This window comes from Diabrotica virgifera, chromosome 1 (genome assembly GCF_917563875.1).
Source record: "Diabrotica virgifera virgifera chromosome 1, PGI_DIABVI_V3a".
NCBI classification, from domain to species: Eukaryota; Metazoa; Arthropoda; class Insecta; order Coleoptera; family Chrysomelidae; genus Diabrotica; species Diabrotica virgifera.
The window spans coordinates 301,095,368-301,117,703 of NC_065443.1; the positions used below are offsets into that span (position 1 = coordinate 301,095,368).

General features: G+C 32.3%; 1 protein-coding gene across 2 annotated transcripts in view; it reads right to left on the bottom strand.

The window, feature by feature from the left end:
- The window catches only part of LOC126879182 (serine/threonine-protein phosphatase rdgC), a 736,378-nt gene that overhangs the window by 434,427 nt on the left and 279,615 nt on the right, over positions 1-22,336 (bottom strand). For both annotated transcript variants that reach the window (XM_050642225.1, XM_050642224.1), the window contains one exon: positions 4,835-5,087. In XM_050642225.1, the coding sequence (XP_050498182.1) occupies positions 4,835-5,081 (247 nt within the window). In that variant the 5' untranslated portion in view covers positions 5,082-5,087. The remainder of the gene's footprint in view (positions 1-4,834; positions 5,088-22,336) is intronic.

Sequence of the window (22,336 nt, forward strand, 5' to 3'; positions counted from 1 at the left end):
GAGATCTTCGAAAAAGGAGTTAGAGAGGGTTGCATACTGTCACCTGTATTATTTAACATCTGTCTATCTATCTAATCAGCCTTAAACGCCCATTCCTCGGCATAGGCTTCCCCTGTTAATCACCATTGGTCTCTATTCTGGGTGATCTGAATCCAGTCCTTTCCTGCCGTTCTCTTAAGGTCGTCCGTTCATCTCATCGTTGGACTTCCTCTTTTTCTTTTCTGTTCTCATGGTCGCCAGTGTAGAATTCGCTTATTCCATCTTTCATCTTTTTGCCGCAGAGTGTGGCCAATGAAGTTCCATTTAAGTTTTGCAACCAGTCTTGATACATCGTTCACCTTTGTTTTTTCTCTGATCCATGAGTTTCTTTTCCTGTCTTAAGACTGGTACCCAGCATCTGTATTTCCATTGCTCTTTATGTTTTGGATATCGTGTCGATGTTCTCCTTTTTGAAAGTCCATGTTTGTGAGCCATATGTGATAACTGGTAATATGCACTGGTTGAATACTTTCGTTCGCATATGTTGAGGGTACTTTTTATTTTTTTAAATATATGATATTTTACCAAACGATGCCCAATGCCCATGCTATCTAGTTCTTCTTTTTATTTCTTCTGTTTGATTGTCTCTGTTCAGCTTTATTATCTGTCCTAGGTATATGTATTCTGCGACCTTCTTCTTCTTCTTCTTTCTTGTATGTAGGCTATAAAGCCTTTCCCTTCTTCAATATTAGCCCCCTAAATTATTTAAGTTATCGCACCATCTTCTTCTTGGTCTGTCAATACTTCTTCGTCCATTTGGTGACTTATCTCGTGCTATTCGTACTATCCTATCCTCTGCCATTCTACTAATGTGTTCGTTCCATTCCTGTTTCCGTTTTGTCACCCATCCATTTATGTCTTCTACATTGCATGATCTTCTTATGTTTTCGCTTCTCTCCCCATCCAACAGACTTTTCCCTGATATTCGTCGGAGTATTTTCATCTCTGTTGTTTCTAGTAATCGTCTCGTTTTAGATGTGTCAGGTCTTGTCTCCGCCGTGTATTCTGCGACTTGCTCTAATTTATTCTGTTTGACGACTATATCTAATTTGTCTCCTTGGTTTGTCATAATCTTGGTTTTAGTATTTATCTACTTTACTAGATTATTTAACATACCGTCTTTAGAGAAGCCTTGGACAAATTAGAAGATAATATTGCAGTAAATGGCCAATTTATAAAAAATATTACATAAGCTTCTTTGATTTTTCTCTTTTTACTATCTGTTTCTTTTAGGACTCTACTTAAATCTTTCTACTGAACTCTATGTTCATTTTTCCATGCATGTTTACATATTTGAGATATATCAAATTCTGTACTTTTAATTTAAGATTTAATGATCACTTATTCTAATGATTAGTGGTTCTAACGTTTCACCTAAGTAAAATTTTCACCTTCACAAAGTATTTCACAAATACAATTAATTGTTCTTTCTTGTTTATTTTTAGGTTCAGTTTTAGATAAAATATAATGTGTTTGTGGTTTTGCATGTTGTTGAAATGTTGAATTATTTCCTATCGTTTTCTTTTTCGCGGATAATCCTTTTATTTATGGTATTGTTACTTTCCTCGTATTTTTTCTTGTGAATGTTACAAGATCCTGTTCTAAGTTGTTCTGTTCCATTCGGTCCATTCTTGAAAATTCCTTATTTACCAATAGAGAGCGGAATATAAGCAAAGTGCATATAGATGCATATATTGCATATTTTCAGGCAACAAACACAACATTGCATATTTAAGCTAAACATGATTTATTTTGCATATTTTAAAAATAAATTATATAAAAGTTTAAAATTTTCCTCTCTTAGTTGGAATTTTATAACTTCGATATGAACGAGCTCGTTATTTATCTATCTATCGCTCATCTGGACTTTCCCATTACTACCTGAATTTAACAATTATGGGTGTTCCTAGAAAAATATTATTTTATTAGCGTAGCAAGTCGTAGGGGAATGGGGGGCATGACGGGGTCTCGAGGTAAGACGGGGTACCGCACACAAACAAGAAACTACACGTTGGTGAATAGCATGCAGTAACTCAATAGGAAGAGTCATTCGACTAACGGTCCCTGCAAGAGAAACCGTGAATGAGAGTGCACGCGTTTTTTGTTTACAAACGGAAAACTGTTTTAGCGATCCGTTGATCTAATTTTGTGCAAGGACAACCATCGTTATTTTAAGGTAATTATGATCACCTTATTAATGTCTTTTTTATCGTTGCTTACTAGTATTCTTATTTTGATAATGGCATATTGTTTGTGTGAATACGTTAAACATTTAATTAGTGAATTTTTTTTTTGTTCAAAGTTACCTTTTGAGGCAAGATGGGGTATTGGGTGCGGGGTATGATGGAACATTGGTGGTAAGTCTGGGTTAATTTAAATTTCTTAATAAATAACATTGGATTATTATTTTAGATAATACCATGGTACGTACTTACAAGAAAAAAACAAAAAGAGGAGAGTGGTCGAGAGATGCTATGAAAACAGCCATAGATAAAGTGACATCGTCAGAACCCTGGGTAGGCTGCCAGATCTGTGGATGTTGAGCTCACAATGCTTGTGCTAGGGTGGACAATGAAGATCTGGAGCAAATACACATTTTTGTTTGTTTTGTGAGAATTAATTAGCATCACCATCATGCCCCAATTCCATGTCCCCATCATACCCCATAGTATGGGGCAAGATGGTTTTTCATAATGTTCTTATTAATGGCTAATTTTTGAAAAATGTGATAGGTTGATTTTCCAAAGATTGTACCAAATCATCGTTAGATTAATGACGTAACGTGTTATCAATTAGTAATAGTAATAAACGTAGTAATTATGTTGTATTTTTGTTATTTTCCTTAGCTACCCCATCATACCCCCCTTCCCCTAGGTACCTACCGGCTTTTAAGGGTCTAATAATTATTTTGTCAGTTTCCGGCCAACATTTGTTTAAAGTAACCGTTGTATCGTATTTAGTGTTTTTGAAGTGATTGGTATATATTAAATTTAAATATGTCTACCATTTAAGAAAGAGCTTGGATAAAGTGTTTTCCCGAGTTAAAGCTAAGTGGAGACAAAGTATTTTGCAAGGCCTGTTCCAAAATCGTAAGTTACATTCATTTTCACATTTCATTTTTTAAATGAGGAACTGACAAACAAAAGCATCATGTCCCACAAAAGAAATTTTTCTGGAAAGAGTGTTTTTATTCGACAAATTCGCTTTTACTTCTATAAAGACGGACATAGAGAGAAGCATTAAAATACAAAAATCCATCAAATTGTAGACAATTCCGTTTTTGTTCTTAGCTTAAGTAACGTACTTTGTTCTTTAAGTAACGTACAAATTGCTAAAGAACTTATGTTCATAAAAGTTAATTTTAGTTTTTTACCAGATCTAATAAAGTTATTAGAACAAAGGAATTTACAATTAAGTGATTCGGTTAATCTTGTTAACACTTTTTCTGCGCATTGTCAAAAAATTCCCGGAAATACAGGGATTACAATTAGAAATAAATTAAAAAATGTTTTAGAAAAAAATGAAGGCTTCGATTGTTTGAGGAAAGTTGTACGTATTTTTGAAGGCAACTTTTCTGAAGATCTTACGACTTAATATATTGTTTTAGTTTTGAGTATTTTTAATATGCATTTGCATATTTAGACAAATTTAGAAAAAATACCTTCATATTTGTAGTAAAAGTAATGCATATATATGCGCATATTTTGGTAATGTTGTGTTGCATATATTCCGCTCTCTATTTATCAACAACAAAGGATAACCATTTTTTTATAAAACATAATATGTAAACAAATGTTTTTCTTCTAAAAATGAATTCTCGTTAGAACTAAATTAATAGGTACTATACTTAATTGGGATTTTCTTAATAATTTTATCCCCTTAATATATATTCTAATAAAGGGTAAATTTATGATCCCCCTGCAAACATTCGGTTAAGAGATAACCGCGAGGGGGAGGATAACATTCTCTCATATGTGAATATTACTTCACATTTTGCACTCGATTCACAAGATAGCTGCTTTTCTCGTAACTCATCATGGGGACTGGTCGATATTTGAAAATTTTCTGGAGGAGGAATCCATGCAGAAAGGAGAAATAAGACGAGACGGATGCTTTGAATATTTTACATTATGCGATTTGGGAGAAATGTGCCGCAAATTAATTTATAACGTTTTGGGCAAATAGATTAAGGTAAAGGTATTTAATTATTAATAGGAGTAGTAAAAATTTAGTACAGACACAATGATTCATTAATAATGTGAGGAAATATGCAGGGTTTCCGTAAAGATTATTTAATTTTATAATTTAAATTTTGATTGTTAAAATATCATAGAATTGCTATATGTTTAGTTAAAATAATATATCTATTAGAAAATAATATATCTTTTGACCCGTAGAATACAAAGTACCGGTATGTATAATGAGTAAGTAATAAATCCTTCTTCTTAAAGTGCCCTCTCCTCAATTGGCTACTACATTTGCAAACTCATCTTTGTCTTCAGCTGTTTTTAGTAGCTGTTCAAGATTTAGCCATGTCCATTGTCGGATGTTCCTTTCTTAGCCATGCTGGTCTTTCGTTCCTAGTCCCCTTTTTCCCTCCATATTTCCTTTCTTACTATTAGATGAACTATCCTTTCCCTCTAAACCTAAGGAAATGTGATTAGTGAAGCTGACCCCGCATAGGTATAAAGGCAAGGGGAATGATAATGATCCCTGCAAATCTCCTTATCATTTGTCGATGAATAATTTTGTGTTCTATACTAAAATTAAAAAAAAAACTACATTTGCCACTTACTTTTCTCGATTTTCGTCATACTCATATCCTCATCCTGGCCGAACCATCTCAGCACGGTCCTCGGTATGCACCGTTTTATTTTCCAGCAGTTTTTCTGCTTCGGTTTTTTGTTCGTTTCCGGCGGTTCACTAGAAGCCCGCAGTTCGATATCGGACACGGATTTCGAATCACTATCGGAGTATTCATAGTTGATCACGGGTCGTTTACGTCCCTTCATACAGGCGCAGTTCGACGAGAAAAAATCCATTACTGTCTGAAATAAAAAAAAAACTATTATACATATATAAGTCAACTTTCCACTTAATTGAAAAAAAATCAAAGTATTTATTTTATTTATAATCGTAAATAATTTCCATCTTTCCTGTAAATCCCTTTTCAGTATTTCCTGCTAACTCTACTCTTAGCCGAAAATACTGCAGATCTAGGAATTTTGAACAGTAAAGGCCCCCATTCACGTTGAGATCGGTATCGATACAGATCTCAGGTATCAGTATTGCGATACAAATCTCATAGTGCATTTGGCTGTCCAGTATCGCAATTTGTTGCTATACATGTATCGATACCGATCTCAACGTGAATGGGGCCCTTTATCCGCAAAGTCTCATAAATTTCGTCCTTTTAAATTTAAAGGCCCCCTATAACAATATCAATCTGAAAAATATCAATATAGAACTGTAGACATCATATTATTTTAATGTTTGTTATCAACAAAAACCAACAATAAATTATGTATGTTGAAAAAGTAGTAAATAAATTGATATGTCTACTATAGTATAAAATGATATTCGGTTACATAATATAACAAATTTACAATGTGAATAAACAATATTTATTTAGGCTTTCCAGGATATCGTGAATTCGCCATGTCACACTATATTTTTTAACAGCATTTAACTTTACTATGATTCAAACTAAACTGATAAGTGTTATGTTTAGTAGTAACTGAGATATGTAAAATAAAAAATATGTACATAGTTGTCAGCAATGTACAGAAGTTTAATTTTGTTGTACAGGTTAGGTAAATGTATGTCCATTGCAATGGACACCGGGTCTGAAAGGGTTAAAGGTAATGGATTCAATAAGATTATGTATTTTAAACACAATAATCTATTGAATGTTGTTTAAAATACTAGCATATTATGCAACGAGCATTTAATGGTGGTCATTATGAAGCGAGTATGAGGGATACGAAACGAGCCGCCTAGCGGCAAGTTGTATACACGATTTTTTCTATGATCATTCATAACAAAAAAATATTCAAATTTATTAACTTTGTAACGCAAACAAATTAAGTAGTTTGTCAGTTTGACAGTTTGTTGACATATTGAGAAAGCGTATGTATTTGACTCGCCATTGGTCACTGCGCGTGTACCACCTTTATCGCGAATGCCCTATCGTGATTCTATTGGTTAAAAATCTGTATCGTAATGAAACTTTGTATCATAATGAAGTTCATTATGATACAGGTAGTGAAATCATAATAATTGATATATTAGATACAGTATGAGAATAGAAAAATAATCATATTGAATCCATTACCTTTAAACGCAAATAACTTGAACAACTACAACTACTTACTCTATTGCATTGAGACAAAAGTATGATATTTACGTAAAAAGTAACGAAGAATAAAAAAACATGCTGAAATGATTATTACGACAGTGGCTCTTCAGTGATTCTTCATTTTAGAATATTTGAAATAAAACACCTTGTATCTCGGTAAGGAGGAATATTTTATTTAAATATTTTAGGTTAAATCTTCGTTATTTGTGCTAAGGTTTCTCCAGTGACTATATGGACAATTCTTAATGAAACACCTTGTATATGTATCGATACCGATCTCAACGTGAATGGGGTCCTTTAGATGAATCGTCATGCAACTTTTTGCATTCGATTCAGGAGAGTATAAGGAAAGTTTGTGAACTAAATTGCTCTCCGGCAGATGAAAATTTTCATAAGAAAAATGCACTCAAAGTGCATCTCGAAGAGATGGAAAATGAAAAATTTATAACTCTGGAAATACTGACATAAATGAGTTCAATTTTTACATTTGGGGTTTTGGAGGTCGCTGAACACGAATTTCATCTCGCCGGTGAACTCCAGGGTACCTAGTCCCCAGGGTGCAACTCGTCGCCTGGAGTTTTATGTTATAATCAAAATCAGTCAAAAACTATTACTCGGGGGATTTACCGCTGATGCCCAGGGTAGAACTTGTCGCCTGGAATTTTATGTTATAACCATTCAAAATCAGTCACTATCCATTACTCGGGGGGTTTTGAGGTTCGCTCAGCACGAGTTTCATGTCGACGATGGTCTTTAAGTTATCTGGTGCCCATGGTGGAAGTCGTCACCCGGAGATTTATATTATCATTCAAAATCAGTCAATAACCATTACTCGGGGTTTTGCTAGTCGCTGAGTACTAATTTCATGACGACGATGGTTTCCGAGGCATATGGTTTACTAAAGAAAATTCATATTTAGCGACCCCCAAAACCACCGAGTAAAAGTTATTGATTTATTTCGAATGATTATAACCTAAAACTCTAGGCAACGAGTTCCACTCTGGACACCAGGTACCTTGGAGTCCATCGGCGAGATGAAATTTATGTTCAACGATCTCGAAAACCCCCTGAGTATTAAAATTGAACTCATTTCCGTCAGTATTTCCTGAGTTATAAATTTTTCATGTTCAATCTCTTCGAGATGCACTTTGAATGCATTTTTCTTATGGAAATTTTTATCTGCCGGAGATCAATTTAGTTTACAAACTTTTCTGACACTCTCCTGAATCGAATTCAAAAAATTGCATGGCGATTCATCTTACTACGCAAAATTCCTAGGTGTAAGGCTTCGTTTCCTCGCCTATTGGGACCGTACAAGTTCGGAAAAGCGACACCTGGTTTCATAGCTCGGCAACTTTTTTCGCACTTTTAATTATATTGGTCAATCATATAGGTCCTGGTTGCTGGATAATTGTCAAGGCCATTGCCCAAAAAAAATTATAAAAAGAAAAATTAAGACTGAGGTTATGTTGTTAAAAGGTAAACAATTGTATGTAGCAAATAAAATTAATTATTAAAATGCAGTACTGCAAGCAAAATACATACAATTATCATATCATATCATACAATTGCATATCATATCAATATTTTGGAGTAACATATAATTTTTCTTCTTCAATGACAGTAGGTATGAAATATACGTAAATTTGACAATTTCAATTGACAATATGAATTATTCAAGAAAGTTGCAAGATTTCTCCGCTATTCTCGCACAATCGTTTCTCGTATCCCCTCCAAGTACTTGCACATCGGGAATACAATTTCATCACATTTTCTCATCGTACACCGAGAGAAAAAAATTCTTGACATAAAGAAACTTTATTAATATTTAAGAAAGATCGACTTGGCATATTGCCTAAGAAATATATCTTTGTATGTAAGATATAATTTTCTAAAATATTTCAAATAAATTCTACTATAGCCAAAGAAATATATCTTAAACATGATTGAACTATCACTTTCTGGCAAACTTCAAACCCATTTATCAGAAAGAAATTACACTTGATGTTAATTAATTTTATTAGTCATAAAAATATATTTTCTACACATTAGAAAACTATTCTTTCTGAGCAATAATATTTCTTAGTAAGGAATATTATTATTTTACTATTAATAATTAATTTATTTAATGTTAAGAAATATATTTCGCAGAGATAAACGTATATTTAGAGTTAAGTTAATATTTCTTGAAAATAAAGTGATATTACCTACGGGAAATAAATAATTGTGTTAAGGTAAAATCATTATTTATTAATAAAACAAGATATAAAACGTTATTATTACATACAAATATTTTCTCCACTCTTAAACCACTGGCTTCTACACAATAATAAAAGGATGGAGAGGCAAATCCAACTTCCTCAAATTTTCCTTCTTTTGTTAATAGCACTTTGTATATCAGCAATTCACTAAAACAAAATCGTTATGTAGAAAGAGTAAACTTACTTTTAAAATTTTTTTTATAAAGATATAGATATTTATTTTGACAAATTTAGGAAATACAAAAAAAAAAACAAATACACGGCCCCACATAAGAACTATTAATACTAATAATAATCAATCATATTTAGTTCAAACATGGCATTATGTAACCTACACATCTTTGTTTATTTTTTTCTTTTTGTTAATGAAATATTAATTATTTATTTGTATAATATTAAGTCACACAATAAACATTGTTTAGCTAAAACAAGAGGGAAAATACAACCAATGTGAAACATTGAGGCAGACATAATAATATGTAATTTTCTTAATTTTTATAATCTAAAAGAGACAGCAAACCTAATCATTAAGAAATTTTATTACGGGAAAGTATTATTAGTTTACATCTAAGTCATTTAATACATATTAACTAATTCACGGTTTTCGGCAATAACATTTCTTAACCATAAACATGTATTTCTTTTAGACTAACTGATTTCTTTATCTCAAATAAATTAACAGAAAAAATCCTCAGCGTTGCACCCGCCATGTTTGATATAGCGTTGTATTGTATATTTTTATAGAAGACGATACATTCAAGAAACCTATTATAGTTGATACATAAGTATACACATTTTTAAAAAGGTACTTACATGTATGAAGTTCTACCATTTCTGGAAGGCCCCGCAGTTGGTTAATAACTCCTTTCTTAACATTGTTCTCAAGCTATATATTATATCATTCTGTCCCAGCTTTAAATTGTGGCATATTTCCCAGTTAGAATAATAAGCTCCTTTATTTCAGAGTCGTCCATCATTATACCTAAAAACATACTATTATGTTTCTTTTTTAACCATTCGGATACGCAACAATATTATTATTACATCTTAAATTACTCAATTTACTTTTATTTAATGCCTATATATGTACGTACCTTCAAAATATCCGTTAATTTTTAAAGTACATCAATAAATCCAACATCCATCTATATGAACATGAACATATCACGCCATCTTGACAAACACTGACGACTAAATCATAAATAGTTAATCTGCGCAATTCTTTTGTGGAAGAAAATCTTTTTGCAAGTAACATTTTGGCATTAATGACAAAGTTTTTATTTTATAACCACAGCTACTACAGAGGGTATTTCTGAAGAATTATTTCTTGTGGTTTAAAATATTTATTTGATTGCAAGAAAATTTCTTGTTCACAAATATAAATATGGATTAACTTAACATTATATTTCTTATACTGCAAAATAATTGTAGTTTTCAATTTAAGAAATAAAAACTTTAGGATAAGAAAATTAAATGTAACCATTAATGCATTTCGTAGTATTGAAGAAATTATCTGTAAGAAATTATTGAGTTGTGTTTAAAAAACTCGTTTCTTTATATGTGAACCGGTATGTTAAAGTTAATAGGATATGTTAACTTTTAAGAAATATTGCTCAAAGAAATCGGTGTTTTAGGAGAAAAGAAATTGTTCTCTCGGTGTATATACCTTCCTTGGATTTCTACAAATGTTTCAAAATCGAAATTAGCTAAATCGGTTTAGTTATTCTGAAGCTATTATAAAAAAATATAAAACATTAAATGACGTTTATTAAACGTCATTCCCATATAGCACACAACGTCCGATGGACGTCCATACATTTAAAGTATGGACGTACATTTAAAGTCCAAACGTCCATGGACCAAAACTGGACGTACTATGTACGTCCATTACGCGACGTCCATTGGACGTTTGATTTCAACGTACATTGGACATCCATTTGTGGTCCATGGAGATTTTACACAAAACGCTACTATTATCAGTAATTATATATAGCTTCTTGTTTTAATCAAAGCAATATTATTATTAGAATACAAGAAGCTTCTAAGAAATGTAGTCACATATTTTTTCATCATCGAATTAAAACACTGAACCACTAAAATTATTTTAATTAAACCTATATAATATTAGATGATACAATGATGGTAAACTTTTTCATAATAACGGAGCTACATCGCGCATCGGTAATTATAGAACTTACAATAATTAGACACTACCAATTTAAATCTTAAATGTGCATTTTGTAACTGTTAAATTTCCCGCCAAACTAAATGAGAATCTTCTTGACAACGTTGTCGCTCTTCGCGCTATCGGTCGTAAAAGGTAGTATTAGGCAGGTACTTTTAGGGGATTATCGCTGTTAATTGTTGTGGAATACTGAAGGAGGATTTATGTATGATAATTCACAGAATGGCAAACCCGCTTGCAATATACAACCGTACTGACTCTAAGTTCTAAGAAATAATGTTTGGAAGAAAACAGAACACTCACTCAGAACAGAACAGAAATAAACCTCTTTTAATGTGCATGCTTCATATTGCGCCATTATCTGAATTTTGTCTTTATTAAGTTATTACATACAATATAATACATCCTGTGATATCTTTGTGTTTGCTGTTTATCGTGCAAGTGCAGTCGTGCATTAATGAAGTTCCTATAATAAAGTACACAATAAAGTTATAATAAAGAGAAATAAAAAAGGTATTTTGTGTAATATTTTAAAGTATAAGTTTAGTATTATAGGAACTATTTCCTATACCTAAAGGCTTTTTGCTATGTATGTATTCAAAAAATTATGGACACTAGATTGCTTTCTGAAAAGTGCCCTACAAAAATGTCCATAAGACGTACATTGAATGTACATCAGATGTACATTGAATGTACATAAGATGTACACTGAAAGCTTCAACAACGTACACTGTACGTTTGTAGCGGACGTTCTATGGACGTCCAATTTTGTGAACTCTGGACGTTCTTTGGACGTCCATCGGATGCCCATTGTACCTTAGCGGGACGTCCATTGGACGTTCCAATGTACACAGATGTACGTCCATTGGAAGTCCATAAAACGTACTTGTGCTATCTGGGTTTAATGTTTACATATCGAGAAATGTCCTGGACAGACTGCGTGACATGTCGCATTAACCCTATAGTGCGCAATTTTTTGTATTGTAATAAAAAAAATATTTTTAGTTGCATTATGGAATAAACTTATGCCTAAAAATAGTAAAAAAATCTAACTTTCAAAAAAACTTTAATTTTTTGAAAAATCTTGTATCATATGTGATACATAGCGGAAATTTTTACAAAACAAATTTCAATAGATTATTATTAAGTATAATATGTTATAATAACTAAATAACTAAATTGAATGGAATCTATGAAAACAATTATTATTTTTGTTCAGGCAAAGATGTAGTCCACATTTTGAACATTAAATATACGAAAAAGAAGTACACTTTGGCATCTTGCATCTCTGTCTTTTGTCTTTGTATAATGGTCAGTGTGAGTGACCATCAAGCCTAACGTCTTTTGGAGGAATATACGTTGTTGTTGCTGACCTTTTCTTTTTTTTTGCTATTTCTTTTTCAAGATCTGATGGCCTTCCTCTCTTCACCAAATTATTACTTCCAACGTTGCATAAGCAATAGGTATGCCACTTCAGCCCGAAATTCGGCAAGTTTCATACAGTTCTCTGCCTCGTTTTCTCTGCAACATCGACGGTAAAGAAGCCAATAATTTACAAGCGTCATATCAAGAAGAAGATAGAATAGCCTCATATACCACTTTTTTTTATTTAATTTTGATTTTGTAGCGCCCAATGAGGCTATCCATAAGATCCACCCCTCCCATATGTCGGTTATATTCCTGAACCAGCTTAGGGCATTCAATATTGATTTTTTGCTTTCTTTTTCTGTCAAACCTGGCAACATTTCCTTTCGGAAATTCTCCAGCATATGTTGACAACAAGCAAACAGTCTTGAGTCTTGTTGTCTCTCCAGGCGACTGACGATATTTCCACGCTTTCAAAGTCACACACATACTCAACTGAAGTCCCACGATCCATTTTTTTTTGCTTCGTCTTCAGATGGCAACTTACAGTTTGGAATACGGTTTCGTCTAACAGTGCCTAGGGAATATATAGCTTTGTTAGCAAGATAATGGAGTAAAGGCAATGACGTATAATAGTTATCAAAGTAAACAACATAATTCTGATTTTCCGGGATAATCCTAGATAATCTGACAACTACATTGGCACTTGCTCCTAGGTCTGGTTCATTTACCCCACGATTCCTTCTATCGTTTTCTGTACCAGTGTATATTTCGAAATTGTAGGAATATCCACTAACACCGCATAAAACGAAAAGTTTGTATCCCCAATTGTGGGGTTTGGCAGGCATGTATTGTTTCATATAGTGTCTTCCTTTTGAGGCGCACATCTGCTCATCTACTGAAAGCTTTCGTTCCAATGGTATGCTTTGAAATTTGTTATTCAAATGATCGACAAGGGGCCGTAATTTATGAAGACGATCTCGATTTCTCGATCCACATCATTTTGATCCAAACTCACAGTGTCGTTGAAATGTATACATTTCCTGATAAATTCGAATCTTTTCTCACTCATTACGTTTTTTATTTGCGGATAGCCTAGGGAATTGGACCAATAACTACGACAATTAGGCATGTGAACTAGGGACATATAAATGCAAATTCCTAGGTATTGATTTATATCTGCGGTGGTCAGTCCAGCAGGTTTACTCGGATCCTTTTGAATAACATAGGTATTGTACTCTGATACAATTTTTCGATCAACTTATTGTCAAAAAAGTACTTGAAAAAAGCATACGGTGTTGACAAGTCCATTATAGCATTAGGAAGGTTGGTATTTCCTCTAAAAGTCTTCCCTACTTCATCAATGGATAGGTTTTTTTTTCTTCCACCCTATATTTTTGATTCGAGTAGTGATTGGCTCAACCTCTACATCGACATCGACGATAGTTGGCTCCTCAATAGGTTCTATTGGTTGGTCTGGAAACTCTGTGACAGTAACCCCATCTTCAAACTCTACTGGTAAGCTTTGAATATCAATAATCTCATCAGTCATGCAGCCAAAATAAAAGAATTACGAAAAAACGAATAAAAACCAACCAAAATCTGAAGAGCTACAACACGTGCTCAACGCGAATAGGCACTTGCCAGACAACTAACAAAATTCACGCGCGAACTAAAACGATTGCCGGGTATGTAGCCTTATTTCCTAGTACGTAAGGACGTATCAGACTGGATACGAAGCACAGCGACGGCTTTAAATACACACAATTTAAGGAAATGATTATTTAAATAGGTTGTAGCAGATCTGCTACATTGCGCAGTATAGGGTTAAGCTTTTATAATATTAGAGAGTTATCAAGTAACTCGAGGAGAATACGGTAACGTTATTTTAGCAATGGAGCATGCGCAGTATGAATATTGAATAACGGAAATGATTTAACGTTAACGTGCTCCGTTACGGTAGGTCGGATAGCGGGCTTAAAATACGGTAACGTTAGCAGCGAATCGCACCAATTCGGCAGGACTCGGAGTGACTCGGCCATTTCAGTTCTGTCATGTTCATGTAATAAATAAATATGTTGTGTTATGAAATTTTATTTTGTATGTTAACAGGTGTTTTGTCTTTGTTTTCTTGGCTTGGTTTTGGTTGACTGTTTTGGTTTGGTTGAGTTTAAAGTTTTAGTTCCTCTCAGCATTACTTACCAGTACAGGTATGGCCAGTTTCTGTTACAATTATATCTGGTATCCCTAACAATTGTACAAGCCTTGGAATATCCTGTTTTTCAAACCGAAAATACTGTTTGGCTTGTTCAGGTTCTAAGGTATCTAAGACAGGATGTACATTTTGATTTTGAACGTTATCATCATTTAAAACGAGATTTAGTATTAAGTACTCTATATCATCGTCATTGGCTTCAAGTAACATTGCCTGTTCTAAGATCTCTTCCATATTTTTTAGAAAAATTTGAAATCCAAATTGTACAAAACAAGTCAAAATTACAAAATATGTATCTTGGGTGAAAAAAAACAAAAACAGAAAAAAATTTAAACAAATTTAAATATTTTGCTGTCAAATACGAAATTTGACTGACAACTGTCAACTATTAACGTGAAGCAGAAATTCAACCACTTGATAACTCTAAAATTACATATACGTTAAAACTTATACCGTAAAAAAATAGCGTTTACGTGTCAAAATAACGGATGGATAGAATTTTACTTGATAACTCTCTATTAAAAGATGAAATTGACTTTTAAGGGCAGCTACTAATAAATATCGAACGACTCGGTGCTTCACATGCTTTATTTAAGTTTATGGGTCAGCAGTTTTCTTATCTTTAGTAAAAGTCATATTAAATGGCCCTTTTTCTACATCAATTTTATCAAACGCAAGCGGACAAAAAATATTGACCCTCGTAATATTTTTTATGCTTTGAAAGTTATAAAACCCTTTTTTTTCTTTGTGCCATTGGGCTCATGAAGTTTCCGATCAGGCATTGCCTTCGTGAGAATAAGAGAAAGTTCAAAAGTCTCCTTTTAGCCCCGTGAATACCAATCAGGGCGCAAAAGTTTTCCACTTAAAGCACTTATTCAAAATTAAAGAAAGTAGTAGGAAAACTTGACTAGAATTATTTTCTTTCAAAATGAACTCGTAGATGTGGTAGAAACTCGTTGAAAAATCGTGGTTTTTGTGTGACTGGCTTCAGTAAAGAACAGAGAATAATCGAATTAACGGTTTCAACTATTAGTAAAATTTCACTATATTATTAAAAAAATAAAAACCTTTAGATTTTTTATTTTCCAAAAAACATCTTCTTCTTGTAGTGCCTATCCGTTTCGATGTTGGCGACCATCATGGCAATCTGTACTTTGCACACTGCTGCTCTAAAAAGATTTGAGGTTGTTGTGTTGAACCACGTACGTTGATATTTCAGGCAGGAAATCTTTCACCTTCCTAGTCCGCGTTTTTCTTCTACTTTTGCCTATAAGATTAGTTGCAGCAGCCTACAGTGTGGTGCAAATGTTTGGAATAAATTCGTTATTTCGTAAACCAGCGGCTTTAGGGATAAATCCTGAGACAGGTCGATTTTTATTTTTGACTTATGATTTTTTGACATAATATAGGTATATATAGTCTGGGCTGATTATCGGAGAATAGGCCATTTTTGGGAAAAGTTATTTACCAGCAATTTTATTGCTGGAATCGAATTATAAGATCCTATATATTATTAATATAGTTATGCAAAGTCCTCAGATAGTGTGCCAATTTTTTTATAAACAAAATGGCGTCCGAAAATCGTGTTTTTTTAAATTATTGTTCTATAACTCCGAAGATTTTAACTTTACAACAAAAATACGCAAATAAAAATTTACCGAGATTAAATTTTACATAGAGACATGTTTTCCCGATCTGCCCCGATGAAAATTTTTCTCGAAAAATGCGGGTTTTCCCAACAAAATCTTTAATTTTCAAATAAAGTTTTAGATAAGTAATTATCTACCAATAATTAAATAATTTGGTGACTTAAAAGCCTTCTTGGTTTAGATTATAGTTCCAGAAGCTGGTGAAAATTAAACGAATATTTTAGCAATAATTCAATTTTTAATTAATAATTTACGGTCGAAATAATAACCAAAATAATTATGGTACACTGATCAAACTTTGAAATCTTATAAAGATGAGATGCCTATTTAACATTTTGTCGACAAAATATAAATTTTTTATTTTTTTGCATAATCTTTAAATGTTATAAATGTTATAAACAAATTAACGTTTCTCAGAAAGTTTTTATTATATTATAATTTAAAATAATAGCTAAAATGCGCATTTCAAAAATTTTGAAAATGAATGCTTTAAAACTTTTTTGCAACCATTTGCAAAACAGTTATGAAACAGCAAAGTAAACATACGACTACTACGGTGTTTATAATTTTTTTTAATTCTTTCAAAGCATAGAAGTGAGTTTAAAGTACAGGCTAATTATTTACAAAAAAATATCGATTATCAGTTTAATGGTTATATTTTAATTAAAGATTATAAATATATTTTTTTGTAATTTACACGCGCGAAAGTAGACTAATACAGTACTGTAGCTAAAATTTTCACTCGGAGCGACGACCGGCCGCGCGACGACACTTTTAATAAATAATGTATGCTAATAACATTTAAAGATTATGCAAAAAAAAAGAGAAATTTATATTTTGTCGACAAAATATTAAATAAACATCACACCATTATAACCTTTCTAATTTTGATTAATGTCTCATGATTATTTTGGTTGTTATTGCGACTGTAAATTGTTAATTAACAATTAAATTGTTGCTAAAATATTCGTTTCATTTTCACTGGCTTCTGCATTTATAATTTACACCAAGAAAGCTTTTATTTCACCAAGCTATATAATTATTGATAAATAATTACTGGCCCAAAAAATTTATTTGAAAATTCGAGATTTTGTTGGGAAAACCCATATTTTCCGAGGAAAATTTTCGTCGGAGCAAATCGGGAAAACCATGCCTCTATGTAGAATTAAATTGGGGTGAATTTTTATTTGAGTGTTTTTGGTGTAAAGTTAAAATCTTCGGAGTTATAGAGCAATAATTGAAAAAAATACGATTTGTTGGCGCCATTTTGTTTATAAAAAAAGTAGCACACTATCTGTGCATACTTTACGCATTCGCCTAATATAGGTACTTTGCATACCTATATTAATAATATATAGGATCTTATAATTCGATTCCAGCAATAAAATTGCTGGTAAATAACCTTTCTTTGTACTTTACTAATTAGACCAGCGTATTATAACTATTTTTTTTTTCAAAATTCAAAGAGTATGCAAAAAAAGAAAAATTTATATTTTGTCAATAAAATATTAAATAGGCATCTCATCTTTATAATCTTTATAAGTTTGATCAATGTATCATGATTATTTTGGTTATTATTGCGATCGTAAATTGTTAATTAAAAATTTTAATTGTTGCTAAAATATTCGTTTAATTTTCACCGGCTTCTGGAATTACAATCTATACCAAGAAAGCTTTGATGTCACTAAGTTATTTAATTATTGATTAATAATTACTTACCTAAAACTTTTTTGAAAAGAGTTTTTGTTAGGAAAACCCGCATTTTCCGAGGAAAATTTTTGTCGGAGCAAATTGTGAAAAACATATCTTTATGCAGAATTTAATTACGGTGAATTTTTATTTGGGTGTTTTTGTTGTAAAGTTAAAATCTTCGGAGTTATAGAGCAATAATTGAAAAAAAATACGATTTATCGGCGCCATTTTGTTTATAAAAAAAGTAGCACACTATCTGCGGACTTTGCATACCTATATTATTAATATATAGGATCTTATAATTCGATTCCAGCAATAAAATTGCTGGTAAATAACTTTTCCATGAATTTTGCTAATTAGCCCAGAGTAATATCATACTAGTGACGTTATCCATCTGGACGTGACGACGTAATCGATGATTTTTTAAAATGAGAATTAGGGTCGTGTGCTAGCTCATTTGAATGGTTATTCAATTATCTATATAGTAATATACATATTGATATAATTACTTATACAGGGTGTCTAAGAAAAATTATTTTTAATTAAATTAATTGACATAAAAAGAAGAATGTGTGTAATTTATTTAATTCAAAATACATTCTAATGCTTTCAGAACACCGAAATATATGTTTATTTCACAAATAATCATTGTTTTTCGCTTAAATTATATGTTCAAACTGTCAAGGGGCAGATGCGTGGCAGCTCTAACATTGAAATTAGCGAAAAGCAATGTTTATTTATCAAAAAACATTTTTTTCTGTTTTCTGGCGGCAGTAGAATGTATATTAAATTAAATACATTACATACATTCTTCTTTTTGTGTCAATTAATTTAATTCAATTTTTTTTTCTTGAACACCCTGTATAAATAATAATTATAATAATGTTTACATTACTGAATAGAGATTTGAATATCCTTTTAAATAGGCTATCACACGACACCTATTGTCACTAAAAAAACCCTCGATTAAGTCATCACCCCCAGATGGATGACGTCACTAGTATGATATATGTCTAAAAAATCATAATTTAAAAATAAAATCGACCTGTTTCAGGATTTTTCCTTAATGCCGCTGGCTTACGAAATAACGAATTTATTCCAAACATTTGCACCATACTGTATACAGGGTGTCCCGGAAAATAGTGCGTTCCTTAAAGGTATAGATAGAAGGCACCATGTAGAACAAAAAACTCCTATAACATTTTTTTCTAAATGCAACCGTTTGACCAAAAAATTAAAATACATTTTGATATGCAAATTTAAATCTGACAACTATGTGCGGTACGCAAATTTAAGCATAGACAGTTCCATGTAAATAGATAGAAGATAGATAGTAAACAGATAGTTTTAAAGAATCCTGTTTAGTGTCAATGCCGAAAATGTTTTCGAATCGTGAGTGTATTACCTATTATGTTATTACGTTGATTATTTATGGCAGATCACTAAATGGAGAGGCATACTATAATTAATTTCTTTCAAAATGTTTTGGTGTTTGTGAAATGGTGTTTGTGAAAGGTTACTTGAAACATCTATTCGGTATAATAATTATTTTCAAGTAAGTACAACTTAGTTATTTCAGTTCACAAGTAAAAAAATTACTGAGATATTATCTGGTGTATTTAAGTTCCACTGTAAACTATTAAAACTATGTAATTCAGTTAAAGCCCTCAGCAATACTCAGCATTCAACCCATTTAAACCTTACTAAATACATAATACTAGTTCAGTTAAAAGATGTGTTTTTATGTTAAAAGATGTGCAATTCGTTTAAAATTATGCAATAGGTATTTCAATGCATTTCAAAAGAAAATAATTTTAGTAAACAAATACTAAATACATAAGTATTACCTACTATTAGGTTGGATTATTTTAAATACTGTAAATCACAATCACAAACGAGTTCTTATTATCTGTTATTATTCCGTAGTGCGTACGATGTTGCCAGTTTATTAAAATTTCCAAACATTAAAATACAGGTATATGGAAAACAGTGTTAACTTTTTTTTGGAAACGGTTAACTTTATAAAAAAATGGTATAGGAATTTTTTGTTCCAAATTGTGTTTTCTCTCCATACCTTAAAGGAACGCACTATTTTCCGGGACACCCCTCGTTGTTCCTCATGATGTGACCAAGGTATTCGATTTTGGCTGTTTTATTGTGGTTTACAGCTCTTTTTCTTTTTGTATTCTTAATAAACATCCCTGATTTTTAACATAATCGGTATACGATAGCTTCAGGATTCGACTATTGTCGAATGTGGAAAATTTCGAGAATGGACACTTTCGAAATGTTGCTTTAAGTGTCCATTTTCTTGCAGGTGGCGTCTGTGGTAGTCCACGACTCAACTATGTAGAACATATAGGTATAGGAAAGATATACAACATAGTAGTAACCTGATTTTTATAGGTATTGATAAAGGATTCTTCTAGGAGGGTTGTTCTGCTGTGATCTTGCTAAATGTCCTGCCCATCTTAGTCTTCCTATTCTTATAAGAGATACTACGTATTTACCACTAAATATATGTTTATATCTGTGGTATACATCGTAGTTGTACCTCCTCCTCCAAACACCCTTTTCACAGAGGCCACCGAATATTCCTCTCTGGATCCTTCGTTCAAATATAAGCAGAAGGTTTTTTATCTACTTTGGAGATGGTCCATGTCTCCGATCCATATGTGAATACTGGTTGTATAAGGGTTTGGTATATGGTTATTTTTGCTTTTTGGCATGTTTCTACTTCTCATATGTCTACTCAGTCCAAAAAAGTATTTGTTTGCTAAGATTATCCTTCGCTTGATTTCTTCTGTCATGACGTTCTCCTTGGTGATCAGGGAGCCTAAGTATGTGAATTTGTCCATCACTTCAAAGGTAGAGTTATCAACCGTGAATTGGTGACCGATGTTTCTGGCTCTATTGTTGGGTGTTGATGTCATCATCTTAGTTTTCTCCTCGCTTACTTGCAGAACCATATTTTTTGAGGCATTTGAGAAGGTGGTATTCTTTTTCTCATAGGCATCTTTCAGTGAGTCACAGTTTTTCGTTTCCACGAAAAAAGGCACGTCCGTGATTACAGACATTTATAACATTTATTCTAGTTGTCGATAGATGGCGCTATAATCGAAAAAAATTTATTTACGAATTATATAATATATTTTTTTTATGGCATAGACTTGGGTGTCAATTAGCCAGTCACAACTTTTTTGTTTTCTGTTCATACATAAAGAAGGCAATGAGGTCCTTAGGGTTCCATAGCAAACTCTTCTACAGCTCTCTACTCAGTTCAAAAGCTGGCCGCTATGGACTGTCCAAGTTGCTCACCACATTTTCCATTATACATATTCTTCTTCTTTTTTCATATGTACATAATATACCAAATTATCAGGATTAATAAGTTTAGAGGTTAATTTTAGTTTCACAGACTTTCATTAAACAATCATATATATTCTTGCTGTTCAGAGAAAATAGATAGGATATATAATATACAAATCAAAGAAAATACCATTCTATAAATGCAATATAAACAATTGATTTGTTTTTATGCCAAATTGCAAATAAAATGTGACAACTGTCAGATTTAACTAAAATGTCATGTTAGAATAAAAAATGTTATAAATGTGTATTATCACAGACTTACCATTTTTTCTATCATTTGTGACGCACTGAAAAATGCCCATGAAAAGGACTTTATACATTTCTTCTCGCTTGCGTGTTGTGCGAGCAGCTTGGTCCACATCATCTGCATATGCCAAAATTTGGGATGATTTATTAAAAATATTTCCTCTGTTGTCTATTCGGGCATTTCTGACCGCCTTTTCCAGAGCTTTGTTGAAAAGGAGACACGTCAGCGCATCTCCCTGTCGCAGCCCAACATGCGTTTTATACGCCTGTGATTGTTCGCCGTGAATTTAGATTTTGCAAACAAATTTACGTATTGTAGCCTTAAGCCAAGCGTCCACACACCCGCATCGTACGCATCGTACGCAACGGATTTTAGTTTGCCTTACAATGATTGCTGATAATGCGATCCGTACGATGCGGATCAGTGGACGCGATTACATAAGTTTTTGTACAAGGCAAACTAAAATCTCTTGCGTACGTAAAATCGGGGATGTGGAATTCATCCATGGCTTCATACAATTGATTTCTTAGGACACTATTATAAGCCGATTTAAAATCTACGAAAAGATAGTACGTGTAGATAGGTATTGAATGCATTGGTTTTTTCCCATTTTTCACATTTGAATAGCTTAGCCATTTTTTCCAAGTATGTATCAATTTTTAATTGTATTTGACGCCTAATTTTCTCCGACTACCATACAGTCATTTTGTTTTTAATGTTACTTTTATTTACACCACATGTTTCTGCTGTATTCAGTATTGTGTCTTTCAGTGTTTGCCATACATTCTCCATATTTTTCTGTCCCATTCACTTATTTTTTCTCCATTAGTTGCTTCAGCATATTTCTTGACTATTATTTTTTTTATACTTTTTATTTTATCGTTTTATACCTACTGTTTTATTCTGCCACTTTTTCTTTTGTTATTTTTACTTTCTCTTTTAATATTGATACC